Source organism: Narcine bancroftii, chromosome 13 (assembly GCF_036971445.1).
Source record: "Narcine bancroftii isolate sNarBan1 chromosome 13, sNarBan1.hap1, whole genome shotgun sequence".
Taxonomy (NCBI): Eukaryota; Metazoa; Chordata; class Chondrichthyes; order Torpediniformes; family Narcinidae; genus Narcine; species Narcine bancroftii.
Window position 1 is genome coordinate 58,785,066 of NC_091481.1, and position 21,432 is coordinate 58,806,497.

At 39.2% G+C, this 21,432-nt stretch overlaps 2 protein-coding genes across 5 annotated transcripts in view; one reads left to right on the forward strand and one right to left on the reverse strand.

Moving 5' to 3' along the window:
* ap2a1 (adaptor related protein complex 2 subunit alpha 1) overlaps positions 1 to 21,432 on the forward strand; it is a 110,291-nt gene that overhangs the window by 83,022 nt on the left and 5,837 nt on the right. For all 4 annotated transcript variants that reach the window (XM_069908534.1, XM_069908535.1, XM_069908536.1 and 1 more), the window contains 3 exons: positions 3,624 to 3,747; positions 7,429 to 7,545; positions 19,817 to 19,886. In XM_069908534.1, coding sequence (XP_069764635.1) covers positions 3,624 to 3,747; positions 7,429 to 7,545; positions 19,817 to 19,886 — 311 coding nt within the window. The remainder of the gene's footprint in view (positions 1 to 3,623; positions 3,748 to 7,428; positions 7,546 to 19,816; positions 19,887 to 21,432) is intronic.
* The window catches only part of fuz (fuzzy planar cell polarity protein), an 85,820-nt gene continuing 67,809 nt past the window's right edge, over positions 3,422 to 21,432 (reverse strand). Inside the window, exon 11 of the mRNA XM_069908544.1 lies at positions 3,422 to 3,559. Coding sequence (XP_069764645.1) covers positions 3,504 to 3,559 — 56 coding nt within the window. The 3' untranslated portion in view covers positions 3,422 to 3,503. The remainder of the gene's footprint in view (positions 3,560 to 21,432) is intronic.

A 21,432-nucleotide genomic window follows, 5' to 3' on the forward strand; every position in this document is an offset into this window, starting at 1 on the left:
AATAATATATGAATGCTTGTCCTGCATATGTGTTGTCTGTCTGGATGTGTGTCTGATTGTGCATCTGTGTGTTCTGCACCGAGGACCGGGGAACGCTGTTTTGTCAAGTTGTACTTGCGCAATTAGACGACAATACACTTGAATTGCAAATTGTGAAGATAAATTGTAATATAAACAGCCGTAATTGAATTCAAATTGAGATAAGAAATATTCACAGTAATCCTCGTGCAAAAAGTGATGCAATTGTGCCATCAGCCCTTTTGTGTCATTGGAGCAGTTTATGATGGGGAAATCAAGGAGAGGTTCAAGAGTCTGATGCCTGTGGAAAGAAACTGTTCTTGAATTTAGAGGTGTTGGTGCTGGAAGGGAGCAGCAAGAAGAGGTTATGACCAGGGTGATGTGGTTTATCATGATGTTCTTGAGGCCACATCTCACATAGATATCTGCAATGGGTGGATAGTTGAACTAGGACTTGTGCTTCGTACTGGAGGTGTAAGCTTTGATGGGTGATTGTATAGATAAGGAGAAGGTGAATTATTGGTCACTTTTTTTCTCCAAGGTAGTTGGTTCATACTTTTGGGGGAGGGGAGACATCGGATTAAAGTGGGCGGATAAAAGGACCTGAGTAGCAACCTTGAGGGTGGTGAGTGCACAGAGCAAACTGTGAAGGGGTGGGGGGGGGGGGGTGCTTTAGAAATGGGTACAATTCCGTCTTATAAAAGAATTTGTGGCCAATACTTGGATAGGGCCAAATGCTGGCACATGGGAACTAGTATCTTCTAATTGAAGCCTCCCAAATTCACTCCTTTAATCAGTTAAACCATACCCAATGACGGGCACAGGCCCGAAATGTTGGTTACCCTTTGCTTCCTATGGATGCGGTGTAACCTACGGAGTTTGGTTATTGCACCCAAATTCAATCCCTTTTCTGATTGGCTGATGATCTGGGCTGGATGTAAACTAACCAACTTTGATGGGTGATTGGGGGGGAGATGAAAAAAGGCATTCCGGATTTGTGCATCTTTGTACGTGTTTAAAGCCAATTGTTGGGTGGAGGTGGAATCAAAGACACTTTCTATAGTTTGCCAGAGTTTTGCATCATCAGTCTACGACAAAGAACAGGCATTTGGCTAAATATTGCCAGATCACACTGGGCAAAAAAAAAAATTAAAAGCTTTTCTTCCTGAAAAGCAATTGGGGATTATGATAGACAACTTCAAGATGAACACAGGGGTAATGTCAGATTTGCTGTATCACGTAGGAAGTTGGATAAACATTAAATTAACTTTTATTGAATTCAGCATGTTTAATCGCATCGTGATGCTGGCACGTTGCATTTGTTCAAATGACTTAAAATGTTTTGCTACTGATTAAGTCGTCCGGCGTTGACGGATTCCAGTTGCCCTGATACCTTTTTATCCATGGTCGCAATGTCCCAGTGAAACCTTTCACCACGTTCGTCATTGACGGCACCAAGATCAGCGGGGAAGACGTCCAAGTGCGAATGCAGAAAATGAATTTTCAACGACATGTTGCGCTTCATGGTTTTGTCTGCTCAGTTTGTCACCTTTTCAATCAGCTGCATGTAGCCTGGTGCTCTGTAGTTGCCAAGAAAATTCTCAACCATCTCTTATTTTCTCCAGCCTCACAAGCAGATCTTCGAATATGCACTGAGTGCGTGCCCAGGCGTGCTTGGGCTGACCAAAGCAACTGTGATTAAAATGCTGTTGTCGTCCTTCATCGTCGAAGATGACCATGGCTTCAAAGTGTTGGGTTTGAAGTCATGATTTGTGCTTGACTTGGGTTTGTTATGAGCCCAAAGGACCCCAAAACCCAGCAGCAATAGACATTCACCAAGACGAGTGGCTTTCAAAACAAAAGTTATTTTTAATCAACTTCAAACATGAAAATAGAATCAAACCTAACTCTATACTTATACTTAACTATATACTAATCCAAATTACCCCCTTCTAATTCTAAGCATATGTGTGTATGTATTGTGTGTGTAAATTCAAGAAAAGTTCTTTGGTTCACAGTTCAATCTCACTTCTCTTTCTTCCAAGTTCTCTGCTTGCAAGCAATCACCAAACTGTGCACAGAATTTAACATGTATAAAGTTCACCAGGTTTGATGCTTGAAAGGTAAATGTTTACTGCTCAGGAAAGTTCTTGAAGGGTTTGCAGGGAGAGATATTTGTTGCTCCAGGATTTCCACAACTGAGGTGCCACCACTAGTCACCTCAGGGTCTCATTGATGAAACTTGCCCCATCAGGGTCTTCTAGATGGTAACCTCTTCCTTCAAGCTACCACAGAGTTCTATTCCTTCCTCTATTTCAAGAGAACCATCAGACAGATAGCACTTCCAGCCATCTACTGCTCTGGAACTTGCTTTCATCAGTTTCAAACAGTTTTCCCTGGATTGCACTTTTCAGTTACTTGTCAGTGTCCCACACACTGACTGACTGACTGACTGAGCTGTTAACGCAACTCTCTTTTCCAACTGCCACTCCAGTGAAAAGCATGTGACTTGCAAAACCCTCTACCTTCTCCAGCAAACAACAGGAATTCTTCCCTTTGCTCAAATTGCTATCTTAGGTAAACAACCCAAAATTGACCTTCCTGTGCACTCTGCAGAAAGATACTTGTAGTCATCCCAGCTCTAGTTCCAAACATTTTATGATGTCAGTTCAATTAACACCTACTTGTGAAAGGTGCTTACATACTCCATAGATGATCTTCAATATTTCTTCAGTCTTTCAAATAAGATCTGTTTTAAAATGTGTGTATGTATGTATGTGACCTACTCTAAATCTTATAAATTCTCCTCAAGTATTAATATTGTTACAGATTAAAGTGAGGGAGAGTTGCGCAGGTTGTCAGCTTCACTTGCCCCAGCCTATCTGGACCCAGTGGAAAGACATAGTCGAGACGGCCGGAGACGGGTCAGGATGCAGCGGATGGCCAGCAGTATTCTGTCTGTGTCTCACTGTGCCCTCTTAGCGCTCCATGACGCATTGCTGAGAATCACCTTTCTGCCTGTTGAACCAGTGATGGTTTCTTCCACACAGACTGCCGAACCCAGGCTTCACACTCTGGGTAGACGAGCCCCGAGTGTTGTGGGTCCACGGCAGTTCTTGAGACGTGCTCGCAAGCCTCCCCACCCATTGTTGGGGCATCCTCATCCACCTTTGCAGTCGTTGGGAGATGTCTCCTCTTTGGCCTGCTCCGCCGTTGGGATGATCACCTGGTGGCGTAGTAATGACACCACTCCCTCGCTTGTTTTCGCCCATTAGCTGAAGCGGTTTCCAGGGTGTGACATGAGGAGCCAACAAGTGAGAGATTTAGGAGATGAGTGAGGTCCAGTGATGCCGGCCATAAAGTAGATTTAAAATAGGAAATAACAAAAATAGGTCATATATTTAAAGAAAACTGTACACGATAGGATAATTTTAAGGTGATTTTCATGATCAGCTGCCCAAAATCCACAAAATACACCAAAGTGTTCAGGAGCCAAAATCTTCATTGTCCAATGCCATTGAACTGTATCCAGTGAGATTTCCTGAGAAAAGAATTTAGAAAATGATACAGAAAGTGAGTGCCTCATATTCCTTGACACTTGTCACAGCTGAATCTTCAGGCGAAGCCCGTGGAGCCGGTTGTGGAAGGTGGAGCGCAGGTTCAGCAAGTAATCAACATCGAATGCCTATCTGATTTCACTGAAGCGCCACTGCTCAACATTCAGTTCAGGTAATGGGTTCTCAAAATCATCAACTCTCATGGCTTCATGAAAGCTCCCTTTCTCTTTTTTTTCCACCCTTATTTCTCTTTGGTTTATTTCTTTTTAAATTTAGACATTCAGCACGGTAACAGGCTATTTCGGCCCACAAGTCTCTGCCACCCGATTAACCCACAACCCCCCCACCCCCCCCCCCCCCGGTACGTTTTGAAGAGTGGGAGGTCACCGGAGCCCCCGGGGGAAACCCACAGAGACACAGGGAGAGTGTACAAACTCCTTGCAGACAGCACAGGATTTGAACCCTGGTCGATAACTGGTCTTACGATAGTGTCGTGCTAACTGCAACACTAACCCTGCCATTTCCTCTCTTAAAGTTTAAATTTAGACGGTAACAGGCCCTTTCGGCCCTTGAGCCAGTGCCACCCAATTTATCCACAACCCCAGTACGTTTTGAATGATGGGAGGAAATTGGAGACCCTCGGGAAAACCCACACAGACACGGGGAGAACATACAAACTCCATACAGACAGCATTGGATTAGAACCCCAGTTCCTGGCACTGTTACAGCATTAATTGTGCCTGCCTTTGTTTGCTCTCCTTGCCATTCATTTCACTCTCTGCTGCCTAGTGTATGGCATCCCTTCTGTTACCTCAACAAAAAAAAATAATTCCAATCAGTCAAACCCTCTGCTCCCTCACACTAGATGAGTTCTCTGTTCAGTTGGTCAACAAACAAATGAGATATTGAACATATGCTAATCGCACCAAATAAAAAAGATTATAAAAAGCTAACTAAATTCCCATTGCTATTCACTAGATTGGCTGTTAACTATATCTTGTAACTGCAGCCCATTCCTCCTTGGAATTATAAAATTGTCACCACAGAAGGTCATTCAGCACGTTGAATCTCTGCCATTCCTTGGAGATCAATCCCATCTGTCCTAAACCCTTTTTCCACATAATCCTCTAACAATCTTCGATCCGAGTCCCTTTTGAAGATTTGGGATTAGATTGGCAAGGTGTTGGGGAGGAGAGCAGTGAAGTGGAGCCTGATGTTCTATCCACGTGACCTAAATTCCAAGGGCCTCAATTTTACTAGCCAGCCTCCTATGTGAGGCATTATCAAAAGTTTGAGAGCTTCTGGAAGTCAAAGTGGATGACATCCCCTTCAACTTTCCATTATCACGTCAAAAAATTCAGTCAGGTTAGCCAACCTCTATTTGCCTATGCCAAATCGCTGCCTTTGGCTTGGTAGGTTCATTAGGAATAATCGGGCAGCAATGTCCAGAATCGGCTTCTATTGTGCTATAAATAACAGTTAAACCCCAGGTATTTGGAAATCAAGTAAATGGGGGTGGGAGTAAATCGATGAAACTAAATAAATAATATTAAAACAAAATAAAATACGTAAAAATATGTAAGTTTAAAATTGTATATGTTCTCTGAAATAACACATAAACTTTTGGTGACGATGGGAGCAAATATTCAGCCAGCAGAGTGCCTTGGTCAGGCTTTGATCGAAGCAGCTGTTTGAATAAAATTGTATGAAACAGCGATGGTATCGCTCGGGATAAAGAGCTGGTTGATGCTACTCGCCATTGGGGTGATTCACTTAAAATATTTCCTTGTTCCTGCTTAGTAAGAGTCACCCCCAATCAGAGGCTTTATCTGTAAACTTTGGGGGAGGGAGGGGGGAGCTAATCATCTATAATGTTATTGTTTGTCTGTCAGGCGGCTCTGTGGAGGGGGAGGAACCTGCAGATGTAGCGACGGTTAAATGTTTTCAAAGAATGTGACTGAAAAATCAAGTAAAATGCTTTAAGGTTTATATATTCATGCAAGTGAAGTTTGTTCAGTGTAAGTACAGTCTAGTATTTTTGTCTTTTAAACTTTATTCTTAATGCAGGTGTATTAATTAGGCAATATAGGAGCAAGTCTCAAGCATCCTGAAAATACACTTAACTGTCATCTACCAATCCCCACAGGGGTTTTTCTGTAAATTTAAAATTTAATATATCAGCTCAAATTCTCCAAAACCCTTTCCCTTCTAAAAGTTTGCCCTGCAGGATTAAACTGACCAGTGGTGGCCTGGCATCTCTTGGGGCACCACCACTTGCAGGTTCCCCTCCTGTGTCCCACACTGTCTTATTGCTGGCCCTCCATTGTCACTAGGTCTAAATCTCAGAGCTCCTTAACCAGCTGCAGAAAGACTGCAGCAGTTCAAGAATGTGCCTCACCATTGCCTTCTCAAGGAAATTGGGAGTGGCCAATAAATGTTGGCTTGTCTCTGACACCCAATACTTTAATTTAAAAAAAAATCTTGCACACTTTCTCTTTGAGAACTTGATTTATCATTTTCCAGTCCTCCTGACATTTTCCCTGTATCCGGGAGGTTTGGAATATGATGGAAAGCTATCTGCAAATTCTAGTCACACATCTCTAACCGTCCCTCGATGGCTGGGTGACATTTTGTTGTTACGACATCCAGCCTTTCAAGCTCTCTCCCTATCAATCTTCAACTCCCCATTAACTCTGTTACCTCTCCTTCTAGTGACGTTTACCTCCCATCCTCCTCCTTAGTAAAGACTGATCTAAACCACTTGCTTGGTATTACAGCTCTGCCATCCTAGAGTATGCGTGCATCAACTTTATAGCCAGCCAACCCTGCTCTTCTCATTCTTGTGAGAGTTTAGAAGACTTGGTCATAAAAAGAAGTCCTTAATGATCCACCACGGTCTGTAAGAAGTTCGTATGGTCTCCCCATGTCCAAATGGGTTTCCTCCCACATTTGAAAGGCGTGCAGGGTTAGTAGGTTCATTGGTCTCATGCATGTAATTGGGCAGTAAGATCTCATGGGTTAAAAGGGCCTGTTACCTTGCTCTATCTCTAAATTAAGAAATTAAATCCACTCAGTCCATGCAAGCCATCAAGCACTTTCTGTATTAAGATTCTTTTATTTTCATGTAATGAATCAGAAAATGTGATATTACACGAAATCTCCTTTAGTCTACCGTAAGGCAGGCAAAGATTTGCCATCAGCAGAAATTGCCCGTGCCCCGTATGGTCAGAGAAGGAGGAGCAAAAGAGAGACCCAACAGAGTCACTTGAGTTCACCACCAGCGCTTCAGCAGCCACATGCCCTTCAGTCCAAACCACCAGAGTTCCATATCCGAACCTGCGACGTGATCAGGAGCCCTTCAGCGCCCTCGCGTCTCGGATCTGATACCTGATACCCCTTCAACCAAGTCTCTAGCAGTCTGCAGCTTGATGCGAGTCCCTTGACTGCAGTCACCCACAGCCTGAGTGGGTTCCTCGCCTGGGTCACCTGCCACTTGTGTATTCTTCAGCCTCCGTATCCCGATTTTCCCCATTAGCATAGAAGGGCAGCACCTTCTATGCCTAGATGAATGGAGTGCTTGCCTGGATTTCTTCTGTGTTAACTACTCACTTCCTTGTTATTTTCCTCTTCTCGTTCCCCTCGCGGATTATTATTATTATTCAGCATGCATCTCACTTTTTCTTCCTCTTCAGAAACTTTAAAAGACCTCCTCTACATACCTTGGAACTAGATCCAGGAGATGAGTGAGGATACTTCATCCAGTTATGAATCCCATTTCCAACAAGTCGCGTGTCTTTTATTGAAAAGAATACCTGCAATTGTGATCACTGAACTCCGTTTCCTTTGTTTGTAGATATGGCGGAACCTTGCAAAATATCACCCTAAAATTGCCCATAACTGTCAACAAATTCTTCCAGCCGACAGAGATGGCGTCTGAAGACTTCTTCCAGCGCTGGAGGCAGCTCAGCAGGTACTGAAAGAGCAGCGTAGGCTGCAGGAAGGTTCATCAGTTTGTAATGTGGAACAGGATGACAGGCCTTTGAGAAGTATGTGGGGCGGTGGAGGGTTTGTGCATGCTAAGGGGTTTTAGTTGGCCCAGCTCTCTTGAATTGCAACTGCTCTGGTCTGAGCAAACATTGGCAGGGACTGCCTTTATTATCCACAGAACGTGTGCTCAGCCTGCTACCGTTCATGCTACGGACCCACGACTGCTTCTTCAACTTCAGCTCCAACAGCATCGTCAAGTTTGCAGATAGCACCACAGTAGTTGGCCTCATCACCAACAACAATGAGTTGAGCTACAGTGATATGGTACAAGAGTAAGAACCCGAGTCTCAACGTGGACAAGACAAACCAGATGCTACGACCACCCTCCACTACACATCAACAACTCTGTAGTGAAAATTGAACTACCAAAACTACAAATAGAGGAACAAAATAAATTAACAGAACCATTTGGAACAGTAGAAATACAAGAGATAATAAAAAAATTACCAAATAATAAGACACCAGGAGAGGATGGATTTCCAATAGAATTCTACAAAACATTTAAAGACTTATTAATTCTGCCCCTCCTGGATGTAATCAACCAGATTGATGAAACACAAAACTTACCAGATTCATGTAAAACAGCAATAATTACAGTAATACTAAAACAAGGGAAAGATCCACTCTCACCAGCGTCATAGAGACCAATATCTTTACTAAACACAGATTATAAGATAATAGCTAAACTATTAGCAAACAGATTAGCAGAGCAGGTACCGAAAATGGTAAATTTAGACCAAACTGGATTTATCAAAAAAAGACGCACAACAGACAATATTTGTAAATTTATTAACTTAATTCATGCAGTAGAAGGAAATAAAGCACCTGCAGTAGCAGTTGCTTTAGACGCAGAGAAGGCCTTTGACAGAGTAGAATGGAATTATTTGTTCAAAGTATTGCAAAAATTCAGTTTACCGGAGAAGTATATTAATTGGATTAAAGCATTATATAAGGGACCGTTAGCGAAAGTGACAGTAAATGGACATGTATCAAAGCAATTTAACTTAAGCAGGTCAACGCGGCAGGGATGCCCACTATCACCTTTATTGTTTGCGTTAGCTATAGAACCACTAGCAGAATTGATAAGAATAGATAATAATATAAAAGGAATAAAAATAAAAGACAAGGAATATAAAATCAGTCTATTTGCGGATGATGTTATAGTGTACTTAACAGAACCAGAACTATCAATAAAAGAATTATATAAGAAATTGAAGGAATATGGAGAAGTGTCGGGTTACAAGATAAACGTAAATAAAAGTGAAGCAATGCCTATGAATAATGCGGATTTCTCAAAACTTAAGAAGGAATCTCCATTTAGATGGCAAATGCAGGCAATAAGATACCTAGGTGTACAAATAAACAAAAATCTCGGCCAATAAACTCAATTATTATCCACTAATGAAAAAATTACAGGACGATTTAGAGCATTGGAAAGATTTACCACTAACACTAATAGGAAGGATAAACTGTATTAAAATGAACATTTTTCCAAGGATATTATACTTATTTCAGGCATTGCCAATACAACTGACAGAAAAGTTCTTCAAAGAGTTAAAGAAAATAATAAGGAAATTTTTATGGAGAGGGGGGAAACCGAGGATAGCACTAGATAAATTAACAGAATGGTATAAACAAGGAGGCTTACAACTGTCAAACTTCAAAAATTATTATAGAGCCGCACAATTAAGATACCTATCAGATTTTTATCAAACAAGGGAAAAACCAGACTGGATGAGATTAGAATTAGATAAAATAGGGGAAAAGATACCTGAACACATATTATATAAATGGGATGAAAAATTGGTACAACATATAACTTCTCCAGTATTACATCATCTCCTCAATATTTGGAAGAAGATTCATGTAGAAAGAAATAAAACAAATTATCAGTTACCAAAACTAATATTGACGCAAAACAAGTTACTCCCTTTTACAATAGATAACCTTTCCTTTAGAGAATGGGGGGAAAAAAAGGGATTAAAAGAATAGAAAATTGTTTTTCAGGAAGTAGATTCTTATCCTTTGAACAAATGAGAGATAAGTACAATATAACTGGAGATACAGCGCTGGCATATTACCAATTGAGATCCTATTTGAAGGATAAATTAGGAAGCAGTTTGAATTTGCCAGAGGGAAGTAACCTTGAATATGTGATTACAGATACAATGATAATCAAAAGATTTATAACAAATATGTATATTAAACTGCAAGAAAAGGAGAATGAGGAAACAAATGGTAAAACTAAACAAAAATGGGAACAAGATTTAAATATAAAGATAAAAAAGGAAACATGGGAGAAATTATGTTCTGGAACGATGAGAAATTCAATAAATACGAGGCTACGTATGATACAATATAACTGGTTACACAAACTATACATTACACCTCAAAAGTTAAATAAATGGGACCCAACAGTATCTGATAGATGTTTTCGATGTAAAAAAGAAATGGGAACAACAATTCATGCAATCTGGACATGTGAGAAAGTAGAAAAATTTTGGGAAGATCTCAATCAGATATTAAATAAAATAACAGAAAACAATATACCAAAGAATCCAGAGATCTTTCTCCTAAGTAACATAAAAAACAAAGAATTTGGAATTGATTTGGAGGATGCACAAAAAAGATTTGTTAAGATAGCTCTAGCCGTAGCAAAAAAATGTATTATGTCAACCTGGAAATTGGAAGATAATCTGAAAATACAACAATGGTATATAGAAATGAATAAATGTATTCCATTAGAAAAAATTACATATAGTTTAAGAAATAATATTGAAATATTCGAACAAATATGGGAGCCTTACATTAAATACAATAGCGAAAACCTACTGGGGACAATCATTACCTAAGTTGATGGAAGGAGAAGGAAAGAAAAGAATGGACTCAGTAGAATTTCTGGTGTATTTTTGTTGAATGACAACATTGTCTGACTGGTTTAATGTAACCTAGATTGTATACCTAAAATGGATGGGAGGGGGGGTGGTGGGGGGGTGGCTTGGGAGGAGGGGGGGGGGGGAGAAAAAGTCACTGTATATGTGTGAAAAAGAAAAAGTGTGTATCATGGCTAATGTGATTTATGGTGTGAAAAATAAAAAATTTAAAAAAATAAATAAATAAGATGGAAGGGATGCAGAGAAGATCCATCAGGATGTTGACAGAGGGCTTGATCATAAGGAGAAGTTAGATAGGGTAGATCTTTATTCCTGAAGCATAGTAGGCAGAGGGGTGACCTTGTAGAGGTTTATATAATCAAGAAGGGCATGTATAAAGTAAATTCTCAGTCGTTCCCAGGGTAGATGATTCTAGGCGACATTAAAGTTATTCCTTTCCTTTAAAATTCAGTCTGCGCTAAAGACAATAGTCCTCACAGATAAGACACTCCTAAACATTTTGATGTAAATTAGTGTGCTTTGAACTGAATATTTCATCTATGCACAAGGGAACATCACCTTAAACTGAGCACAAGAAGTTCTAGTCCAATGTTACCCATTTTGAAAGCTGCAGGCAAAACTCTTGATTATTGTTATTCAAAAGCATCTTTTCCAAATATTTCTTCAAAATGGTGCACAAAAAGTCATTGGTAATTGTACCCTTTCATAAAACGAAGTGCAAGGAACAAAATGATATGTCATTCAATAAAATTTCTGCGCCTAGAAAAAAAAAACAAAAAAAAAAACTCTCTAGTGGAGAGAGGGAAGAGCACCAAGTTCCTTGGAGTTCACTGACCCAGTGACCTATCACGAACACTCAACATCTCACTTGTCAGGAAGGCACAACAGCGACTGCACTTCCTGAGAAGACTGAGGCGGGCAAGGCTACCATGAAGTCAACCTTCTACAGGAGCTCAAACAAAAGCGTCCTGGCTGGCTGCATCACAGTCTGCTATGGATGCTGCAGAGAAATAGATCGGAGATTAGTCCATAGGACCATAAGAGGATCACTGGAGTCTCCCTGTCCCCCATCAATGTGATCATCTGGGATCATCTGAAAAGGGAGTGCAAATCATTGAGGACCTCTACCACCTCACACACAGCAAATTTCAGCTGCTCCTGTCAAGGAAGAGATACAAGAGGATCAGAGCCAGCACCTCCAGGCTGAGGAACAGATTCTTCCCACGGGCAGCGAGAATGATGAATGACCAAAGGAACTGCTCGCACTGACCCTCCGAGGCTCTCATATTCACGTAACAGTGATTATTTATTTAACAGAATTTATTGTCGTGAACAAATCACGAAATTCATTATTTTGCAACAGCCATCACAGTGCAAACATTTGTATAATCCACCTTACAACAATAAACAAAAATAGTGCACGAAAGGTTGAAAGTAAGGTCGTGTCTTTGGTTCATTGATCGTTCAAGAATCTGATGGCAGCTGGGAAGAAATTGTCCTCGCGCCGCTGAGTGCTCGTCTTTAGGCTCCTGTACCTTTTTCCTGATGGTAGCAGAATGAAGGGGGCATGGCCTCGGTAGTGGGCCCTTGAAGATAGAGGCTGCTTTCTTAAGACACCACATCTCGTAGATGGAGTGAGGTCTGGTGCCCGTGATGTCGCAGGCCTAGTTAACAACCCTTTGGAGTTTTTCTCGTCCTGAGTGTTGGCATCTCCGTATCAGACAGTGATGCAACCAGCCAGCCACCTGTAGAGGTTTATGAGAGTCTTTGGTGACATATTGAATCTCCTCGGACACCTCACAAAGTCTAGTTGCTGATGAGCCTTCTTCATGATTGCATTGACAAGGAGGTTCCAGGACAGTGTGTCAGATTATGTTGTGTTTGTATTGTATACAGATATGTTTTTGGGAGATAAATTGGGACAGGTTTTTTTAGTGTAGATCACAGACAAATACTAAAACAGATCTTATTTAAAATACTAGAGCTCAGCTCATGCTGGACAGGCCAGATGCAAAAGCTTTGGAGAGTGCCCATGAGAATTCACTAATGGATTGTTAATTACAAAAAGGCAACAGATGAAAGAACTCATCAGAGCCGCAGGCTGTCTGGAGTGGAACTTGCTGTCCTAAGAGGGCCATGTGGTTTTGAAAGCAGAGAGAGTAAAACAGAAGAGTCACGTGATGGAGTAGTGGCCGGTCGGAGAACTCCAGCCCCTCAAGAAAAGTTTTTAAAAAAGATAGAGAAAAAACAAAGGCACAAACATAAAAACCACAACAAAGTGAAAGTAAAAGTGTGGAGAAAATGGCAGCGAAGAAAGAAAAACCAAAAACAACGGGAAGAAAAGAAGGAAAGATGTCGGAATAAAAAGGTGAAGGCCTTAAGGTGAAGGCCTTACCTGTACGAGGAGGCCTGCCGTGGAGAGAGAAGCCCACTCCCTGAGGTAATTCGAAGCCCCGAACTCGGGACTAGAAAAATGGCTCACGGAGCCAAACAAAAGTGCGCAACCGCGCATGCGTGAATACTTGCGCATGCAAGACAAAAATAACACTGACAGGAGGGGGGACCAGCTGAGGAGTAGATCTCCACAGCTGAAACAGGCAACTACAACACAACGGCAAGAGGAAAACATAGAAAATAACGAGAACAAGAAGGAAGAGAATAAAAAATAAGAAATCAAAGAAACAACAGATGACCAACCCAGAGGAAGAAGACCAACACCAAGACACTTCTAATAAAAAATAAGACGACCAAAAATACCCAACAAAATAAAACAAACAACCTAACAAGAAAACCAGAAGAGACAGAGGTAAAGGACACAGATCCTGGAGTGGACGCAGAAGAAGAGGAGGAAGAACACAGAGAAAAGGATGATGAAGGGAAGGGCAAGTACATGGATATATATTTTTTTAAAGAATATATGGAATCAGTAAAAGAATGGCAATCACAAGAATTCAGTGAAATAAAAAGAAGAATAAAAAGTACTGAAGAAAAAATGATCATGACAGATATAGGAAAAAGAGTAGACAAGGTGGAAGAACAAGAAACAGCCGTAGAAATGGAAGTAGATGACTTAAAAAAGAAATTAGAAGAATCTGATAAAAAAGTTAAAGAAACACAGGAGCTGTTAGCTCAGAAGATAGATATAATGGAAAATTATAATAGAAGAAGAAACAATATAAAGATAGTGGGCCTTAAGGAAGATGAAGAAGGCAAAAATATGAAAGAATTTATAAAAGAATGGATCCCCAGGGTCCTAGGAAGACCAGAATTACAGGAAGAAATGGAAATAGAAAGGGCACACAGAACATTAGCCCCTAAACCACAACCACAACAAAAACCAAGATCCATTTCATAAAATTCTTAAGATATACAACAAGAGAAAATATATTGGAGAAGGCAATGAAAAAAAAAGAGAAGACAAAAAACCACCCGAATACAAGGGTCAAAAAAATTTTTCTATCCAGATACAAGTTTTGAACTCCTGAAGAAGAGGAAGGAGTTCAAAGCAGCAAAAATGACCCTATGGAAAAAAGGTTATAAATTTATGTTAAAATACCCAGCGGTACTTAAAATAGTTATTCCGGGGCAGCAAAGCAAACTATTCTCAGATCCGGAAGAAGCACGAAAATTTGCAGAACAACTACAAAACAGACAGAGAGAGGAAGAGATGTAACAAGAACAAAAATGACAACAAACTATGTGTATGTAGGTATATATTTTATATATATATATATATATATATATATAAAACCATTTCATCGGATGCAAGGATCGACAACGAGATAGACAACAGACTCGCCAAGGCAAATAGCGGCTTTGGAAGACTACACAAAAGAGTCTGGAAAAACAACCAACTGAAAATATATATATGTGTATATATAAAAAATAGAGTATAGGTAAGAACTAAGAAGGGGAAGAAAGGAAGTAAGGAGGGAATTATAACCTTTGTTATATATGAAGATTAAAATCTTTTCTGGGGGGGGCTGGGTGGGGAAGAATTACAGTCACTGCGAGATCAGTTGACACTTGCGAGCGGATTCGCAAATCCAGATGGAAAGGGGAGATGTGGTTGCCCGACAAGGGACAAAGGGCAAATCAGAAAGGGGAGGGACTATTGGGGTTAAAGGAATTTTAGATATGAGAATAGTGGAAATATCTTATGTTTTAGAAATGTTGTCTTATAATGTGTTCCAAAAAAGAAAGCAGAAATGGATAAGAAGGGAAGGTGGTGATGAGGAAACAGAAAGGAAAGATAAACAAAGTATGAAATGGCTATGTTGAATTATATGACTTTAAATATTAATGGAATACATAACCAAATCAAAAGGAAGAATGTTAAATTTACTGAAAAAAGAAAAAATTGATATAGCATTCAAGCAAGAAACACACTTAACTGAAGTGGAGCACAAGAAATTAAAGAGAGATTGGGTAGGACATGTAACAGCAGCATCGTATAATTCAAAAGCAAGAGGAGTGGCTATATTAATTAGTAAAAATGTACCAATCAAAATAGAAGAGGAAATAATAGATCCAGCAGGGAGAATGTAATGATAAAATGTCAGATATATTCAGAATTTTGGAATTTACTCAATGTATATTCACCTAATTAAGAAGATCAAAAATTTATGCAAGATATCTTTTTGAAGATAGCAGATACGCAAGGGAACACACTAATAGGAGGGGATTTTAACCTTAATTTGGACTCAAACATGGATAAAACTGGAAAAAAAACTAACAGAAAGAACAAAGTAACCAAATTTATAATTAAATCGATGCAAGAAATGTAACTTTTGGATATATGGAGGAAACAACACCCAAAGGAAAAGGAATATTCATTCTATTCGGGTAGACATAAAACATACTCAAGAATAGACCTATTCCTGTTATCAGCCCACATTCAAGGGAGAGTTAGGAAAACAGAATATAAAGCTAGACTATTATCGGACCACTCACTCCTGTTATCGGCAATAGAGCTAGAGGACATCCCACCAAGAATGTATAGATGGAGATTAAACTCCATGCTACTTAAAAGACAGGATTTTAGAGAATTCATTGAACAACAAATTAAAATGTACTTTGAAATAAATACGGAATCAGTGAAAGATAAGTTTATACTATGGGACACAATGAAAGCGTTCATCAGAGGGCAAATAATAAGTTATGTAACTAAGATGAAGAAGGACTACAATCGGGAAACAGCAGTTGGAAAGGGAAATAACAAATATAGAAAAAGAATTAGCAATAAAGGAAGACACAACTAAAAGAAGAGAATTGGCAGATAAAAAAATAAAATATGAAACACTACAAACATATAAGGTGGAGAAGAACATAATGAAGACAAAACAGAAATATTATGAGCTAGGAGAAAAAAACGCACAAAATTCTAGCGTGGCAGCTTAAGACGGAACAAACTAAAAGAATGGTATTGGCATTAAGGAAAAAAGACAAGCAAATTACATATAATCCAACGGAGATTAATGAAAACTTCAGGGAATTCTACGAACAATTATATCAAACTGAAAACGAAGGGAAAGAAGATAAAATAGATGAATTTCTAACTAAAATTGAACTACCAAAATTACAAATAGAGGAGCAAAATAAATTAATAAAACCATTTGAAATAGAAGAATTACAGGAGATATTAAAAAAACTACCGAACAATAAAACACCAGGAGAGGATGGATTCCCAATAGAATTCCATAAAACATTTAAAGACATTAATTCCTCCCCTTCTGGAAGTAATCAACCAGATTGATAAAACACAAAGCATACCAGATTCATGCAAAACAGCAATAATTACAGTAATGCCAAAGACAGGGAAAGATCCACTCGCACCAGCGTCATATAGACCAATATCTTTACTTAATACAGATTATAAGATAATAGCTAAACTATTAGCAAACAGATTAGCCGACTATGTACCAAAAATAGTAAATCTAGACCAAACTGGATTTATTAAAAAAAGACGAACAACAGACAATATCTGTAAATTTATTAACTTAATTCACGCAGTAGAAGGAAATAAAACTCCAACAGTCGCGGTTGCTTTAGACGCAGAGTAGACAGAGTAGAATGGAATTATCTATTCAAGGTACTACAAAAATTCAGCCTACCAGAGAAATATATTAATTGGATTAAAGCATTATATAAGGGGCCATTGGCGAAAGTGACAGTAAATGGATATATAACAAAACAATTTAACTTAAGCAGATCAACAAGGCAGGGATGTCCACTATCTCCCTCACTGTTCGCGTTGGCTTTAGAACCACTAGCAGAACTGATAAGAACTGAAAATAAAATAAAAGGGATAAAAATAAAAGAGAAGGAATTTAAAATCAGTCTATTTGCAGATGACGTTATAATATACTTAACAGAACCAGAAATATCAATAAAAGAATTACATAGGAAATTGAAGGAATATGGAGAAGTATCGGGGTACAAGATCAACGCAAATAAAAGTGAAGCAATGCCAATGAATAATGCGGATTTCACAAAATTTAAGAAAGAATCGCCATTTAGATGGCAAACACAAGCAATGCGATACCTAGGTATACAACTAATAAAAAGCTTGGCCATCTATATAAACTCAATTACCATCCATTAATGAAAAAATTACAAGACGACTTAGAGCATTGGAAAGACTTACCACTAACACTGATAGGAAGGATAAACTGTATTAAAATGAATATTTTCCCAAGGATACAATACCTATTTCAGTCATTACCAATACACCTAACAGAGAAATTCTTCAAGGAGTTAAAGTAAATAATAAGAAAATTCTTATGGAAAGGGGGGAAACCGAGGATAGCACTAGATAAATTAACAGAATGGTACAAACAAGGAGGCTTACAACTACCAAGACTTATTATAGAGCCGCACAATTAAGATACCTATCAAATTTTTATCAAACAAGGGAAAAACGAGATTGGACCAGATTAGAACTAGATAAAATAGGGGAGAAGATACCTGAACATATACTACATAAATGGGATGAAAAATTGGTGCAATGTAGGAATTCACCGGTATTGCATCATCTGCTCAACATTTGGAAGAAGATTCATGTAGAAAGGAATAAAACAAATTATCAATTACCAAAACTAATATTGACGCAAAATCAGTTAATCCCTTTCACAATAGATAACCTTTCCTTTAGAGAATGGGAGATAAAAGGGATCAAAAAGAATAGAAAATTGTTTTTCGGGAATTAAATTATTATCCTTTGAACAAATGAAGGATAAATATAATATAACTCACGATACAATGTTTGCATACTACCAACTGAAAACCTACTTGAAGGACAAATTGGGAAACAGTCTGAGGTTACCAGAAGGAAGCAATTTTGAATATGTGATTACAGACACAATGATAATTAAGAAGTTTGTAACAAACATGTACATCAAACTGCAAGAAAAGGAGAACGAGGAAACAAACGGTAAACCTAAACAAAAATGGGAACAAGATCTAAACATAAAGATAAAGAATGAAACATGGGAGAAGCTATGCTCCGGAACTATGAGAAATACAATAAACATGAGGTTACGCATGATACAATATAACTGGATACACAGGCTATACATCACACCTCAAAAGTTAAATAAATGGGACCCAACAGTATCAGACAGATGTTTTCGCTGTAAAAAGAAAACGGGAACAATTCATGCAATTTGGACATGTGAGAAAGTGGAAAAATTTTGGGAAGATCTAAACCAGATATTAAATAAAATCACAAAAAGCAATATACCAAAAAACCCAGAGATCTTTCTCCTAAGTAATATAAGAAACAAAGAATTTGGACTCGATTTGGATGGAGCACAAAAAAGATTTGTTATGATAGCCCTAGCTGTAGCAAAAAAATGTATTATGTCAACCTGGAAATTAGAAGACAACTTGCGAATACAACAATGGTATATAGAAATAAATAAATGTATTCCATTAGCAAAAATAACAAATAATTTAAGAAATAACATCACAATATTCAAACAAATGTGGGAGCCATACATGAAATACAATAGAGAAATCCTACCGTGGACTTCCACCACCTAAAATGATAGAAGGAGAAGATAATGAAAAGAACTGACTCAGTGGAATTTCTTGTTTATTTTTATTAAGTGACAACATTGTTTAATGGGTTTAATGTATCTTATAGATTGAACTTTAAATAAATGGGGAAGGGGGTGAGGGAGGGAGGGAAGGGAGGGGGTAAAAAGGGGGACAAAACAACACTATATATTTAAGAAGAAAAATGTCTGTATGTATCTTGGTCGATATGGTTTATAGTGTGAAAAATAAAAAAATTTAAAAAAAGAGTAAAACAGGCTTTCTCTCTCAGAGAGAGCGAGAGAGAGAGAAAATTCAGTTCTGCAGTTTTACAGTCAGCAGCAGCAGCTGGGACTGGAACAGGACAAGCTGCATAGCTTGTGGAAAACCCCATTTTGAAGATGGTTGTGAGTTCTTAGTTCAGCCTGGTCAAGATCCTTGTGGTCCATACAAGAGGAGAGGACTTGCTGCATAATGTTTTACTTGAAATAAGGGAAACAAAAAGGAACTCTGTGGTGACCTGAAAGAAAGAGGTTATCATCTGGAGAACCCTGATGAGGCAATTTCTTCGGCAAGACACTGAAGTGGCTGGTTACAAGGAATTAGTTGTGGTGTCCAGCAAACAACAAATCTCTCTCTGAAAAACAACAAGGACTTTCCTGAGCAGTAACCATTTACCTTTCAAGCACTTCATAACTTCATAAATGTTAAATTCTGTGAACAGTATAAGAATTGCCTGCAACCAGTAAACTTGGAGGAATGAGAAGTGAGATTGGACTGTGAATCCAAGAGTTTTTCTGAATTTGCGTGCACATGTACGCTTAGAATTAGAAGGGGGTTAAGCGAGGTTAGTTAATAGTAATAAATTAAAGTTTGATCCTGTTTTCATGCTTAAAGATAATTAAAAGCAATTTTTGTTTAAGTTAACCATTTGTCTTGGTGAACATCTATTGCTGCTGGGTTCTCTGGGCTCGTAACAACAGATCCTTGGAGATGTGGACACCCAGGAATGTGAAGATCCTTTCCACTGATAAGTCCTCGATGAGGATCGGATCATGTTCTCCTGAAGTCCTTAATCATCTCTTTGCTTTATTTGTATATATGAATACCTGTCCTGCATATGTATTGTTTGTCGGTATGTGTGTTATATCTGGGTGTCTGCCTGCCTGTTTTGCACTGAGGTCCAGAGAATGCTGTTTCGTTGGTTTGTACTTGTGCAATCCGATGACAATAAAGTTGATTTTCCTCTCGCTGACTCAACAGCCCCCAGCAGGAAGCACAGAAGATCTTTAAAGCTAATCACCCCATGGACACAGAGGTCACCAAGGCTAAGGTAAGCATTTCTTCTCCCCATCCATGAACCCCTCCCTGCAAGAATCCCTCAACACGCAAGTACGCCAAGGAGCAAACTGTACCAGCCAGGAAAGTTGTAGTCAAAGTGGAGAAGGGTCAGACCAAATACTGGGAAATGGAATTTGTGAGGATAGATAAGGTTTGGCATGAATTGAGGGACGTCTCTAATCTGTGACTGAGACTTCTATGCTCATAAGTAGTTTGATAAGATAGTTAAGGGTTTCATTAGTCAGGGGATTGAATTTGAGTTGAGAAGTCTACAAATCTCTGGTCAGACCACATTTGGAATATTGTGTTCAGTTCTGGCCGCCTCATTACAGGAAGGATGTGAAATCTATGGAGAGGGTGAGGTTGCCTGGATTGGAAAATAAGGCTTATGAGCCTTATTGGAGCGAAGTAGGATGAGAGGAGACTTGATAGAGATTCTGAGAGGCATAGATAGGGTGGAGAGCCAGCACCTTTTTTCCAGGGCGATTTATATATAAATAAAAATCGGGATATCGCTTCAAAGTTTAGTGGAGACATCAGGGATTATTTTATTTTTGCACAGAGACTTGTGGAATGCCTTGCCAGGGAAGCTGCAACATGAGGGGTGTTTAAGAGGCTTTTAGATAGGCACAGGAATTAAAGAAAGAGGATTAGAGGGTAGCAAAAGTTTAGGTTTTTTTTGGTAGAAATATATAGGTCGGCACAACGTCGAGGACCGAAGGGCCTGTACTGTGTCGTAGCACTCTATGTAGTAAGTGCGAAGTAAACGGAGTGGGTTGATTGGGTATAAAGCAGGTGATGGTAGAGCTGTAATACTAAATGAGTTCTTTGCATTGGTCTGTACCAAGGAGGAGAATCCTAGCAAAATATTACTGAGGTTGTCGAGCTGAACGTTGGTAAGGAGAGAATTTGAAATGCTGACTGTAATTTATTGCCTTCGTTTATCTTGGCTGAAGTAACAATTGTCGATCTTATTCGAAATCGTGCACAAATTGCAAAGAACTGCAAGAAGCAGACCATTCCGCCCAACTGAATCTTATTGGTTGTTGTGGGCCACCTGAACCTTCTTCCATCCTTCTGTTCTACAATGAACCCTTCTCTCCCAGCTATATGCACGTTCCTGTACATCGCAGCTGCGCCCAATGATATCTTCCACATCCATGGGATTTTCTGGACAGGACCTCCTCTGGGACACACTATTGAATCAACGCCCCTATTTGTTTTTGCACCTCATCGTGCCTATATAGAGTGCTCTGTCGTACTAAAATCTTTATTCCCAACATCCTGTTGGGCCAAGCTTCGCCTTCCTCCTTCAAAGCAGAAGCTGTCCTTTTCTGCTTGCTGCTCGTTCCAATCTTAGAATCTAAACAACTTCAAAATCCAAAAGCATCAAATGGCCCCACTGCACTCTAATCCTGAGGCTGTGCCTTGCAATTAGAATTTGTGACTTTGTCTTGTGGTTAACTGGTAATCTAAAATCTAAAGAATCCCAATGACTTCTCCCCTGAGCCACAATTACCAGAGCAGAAAATGTTCCG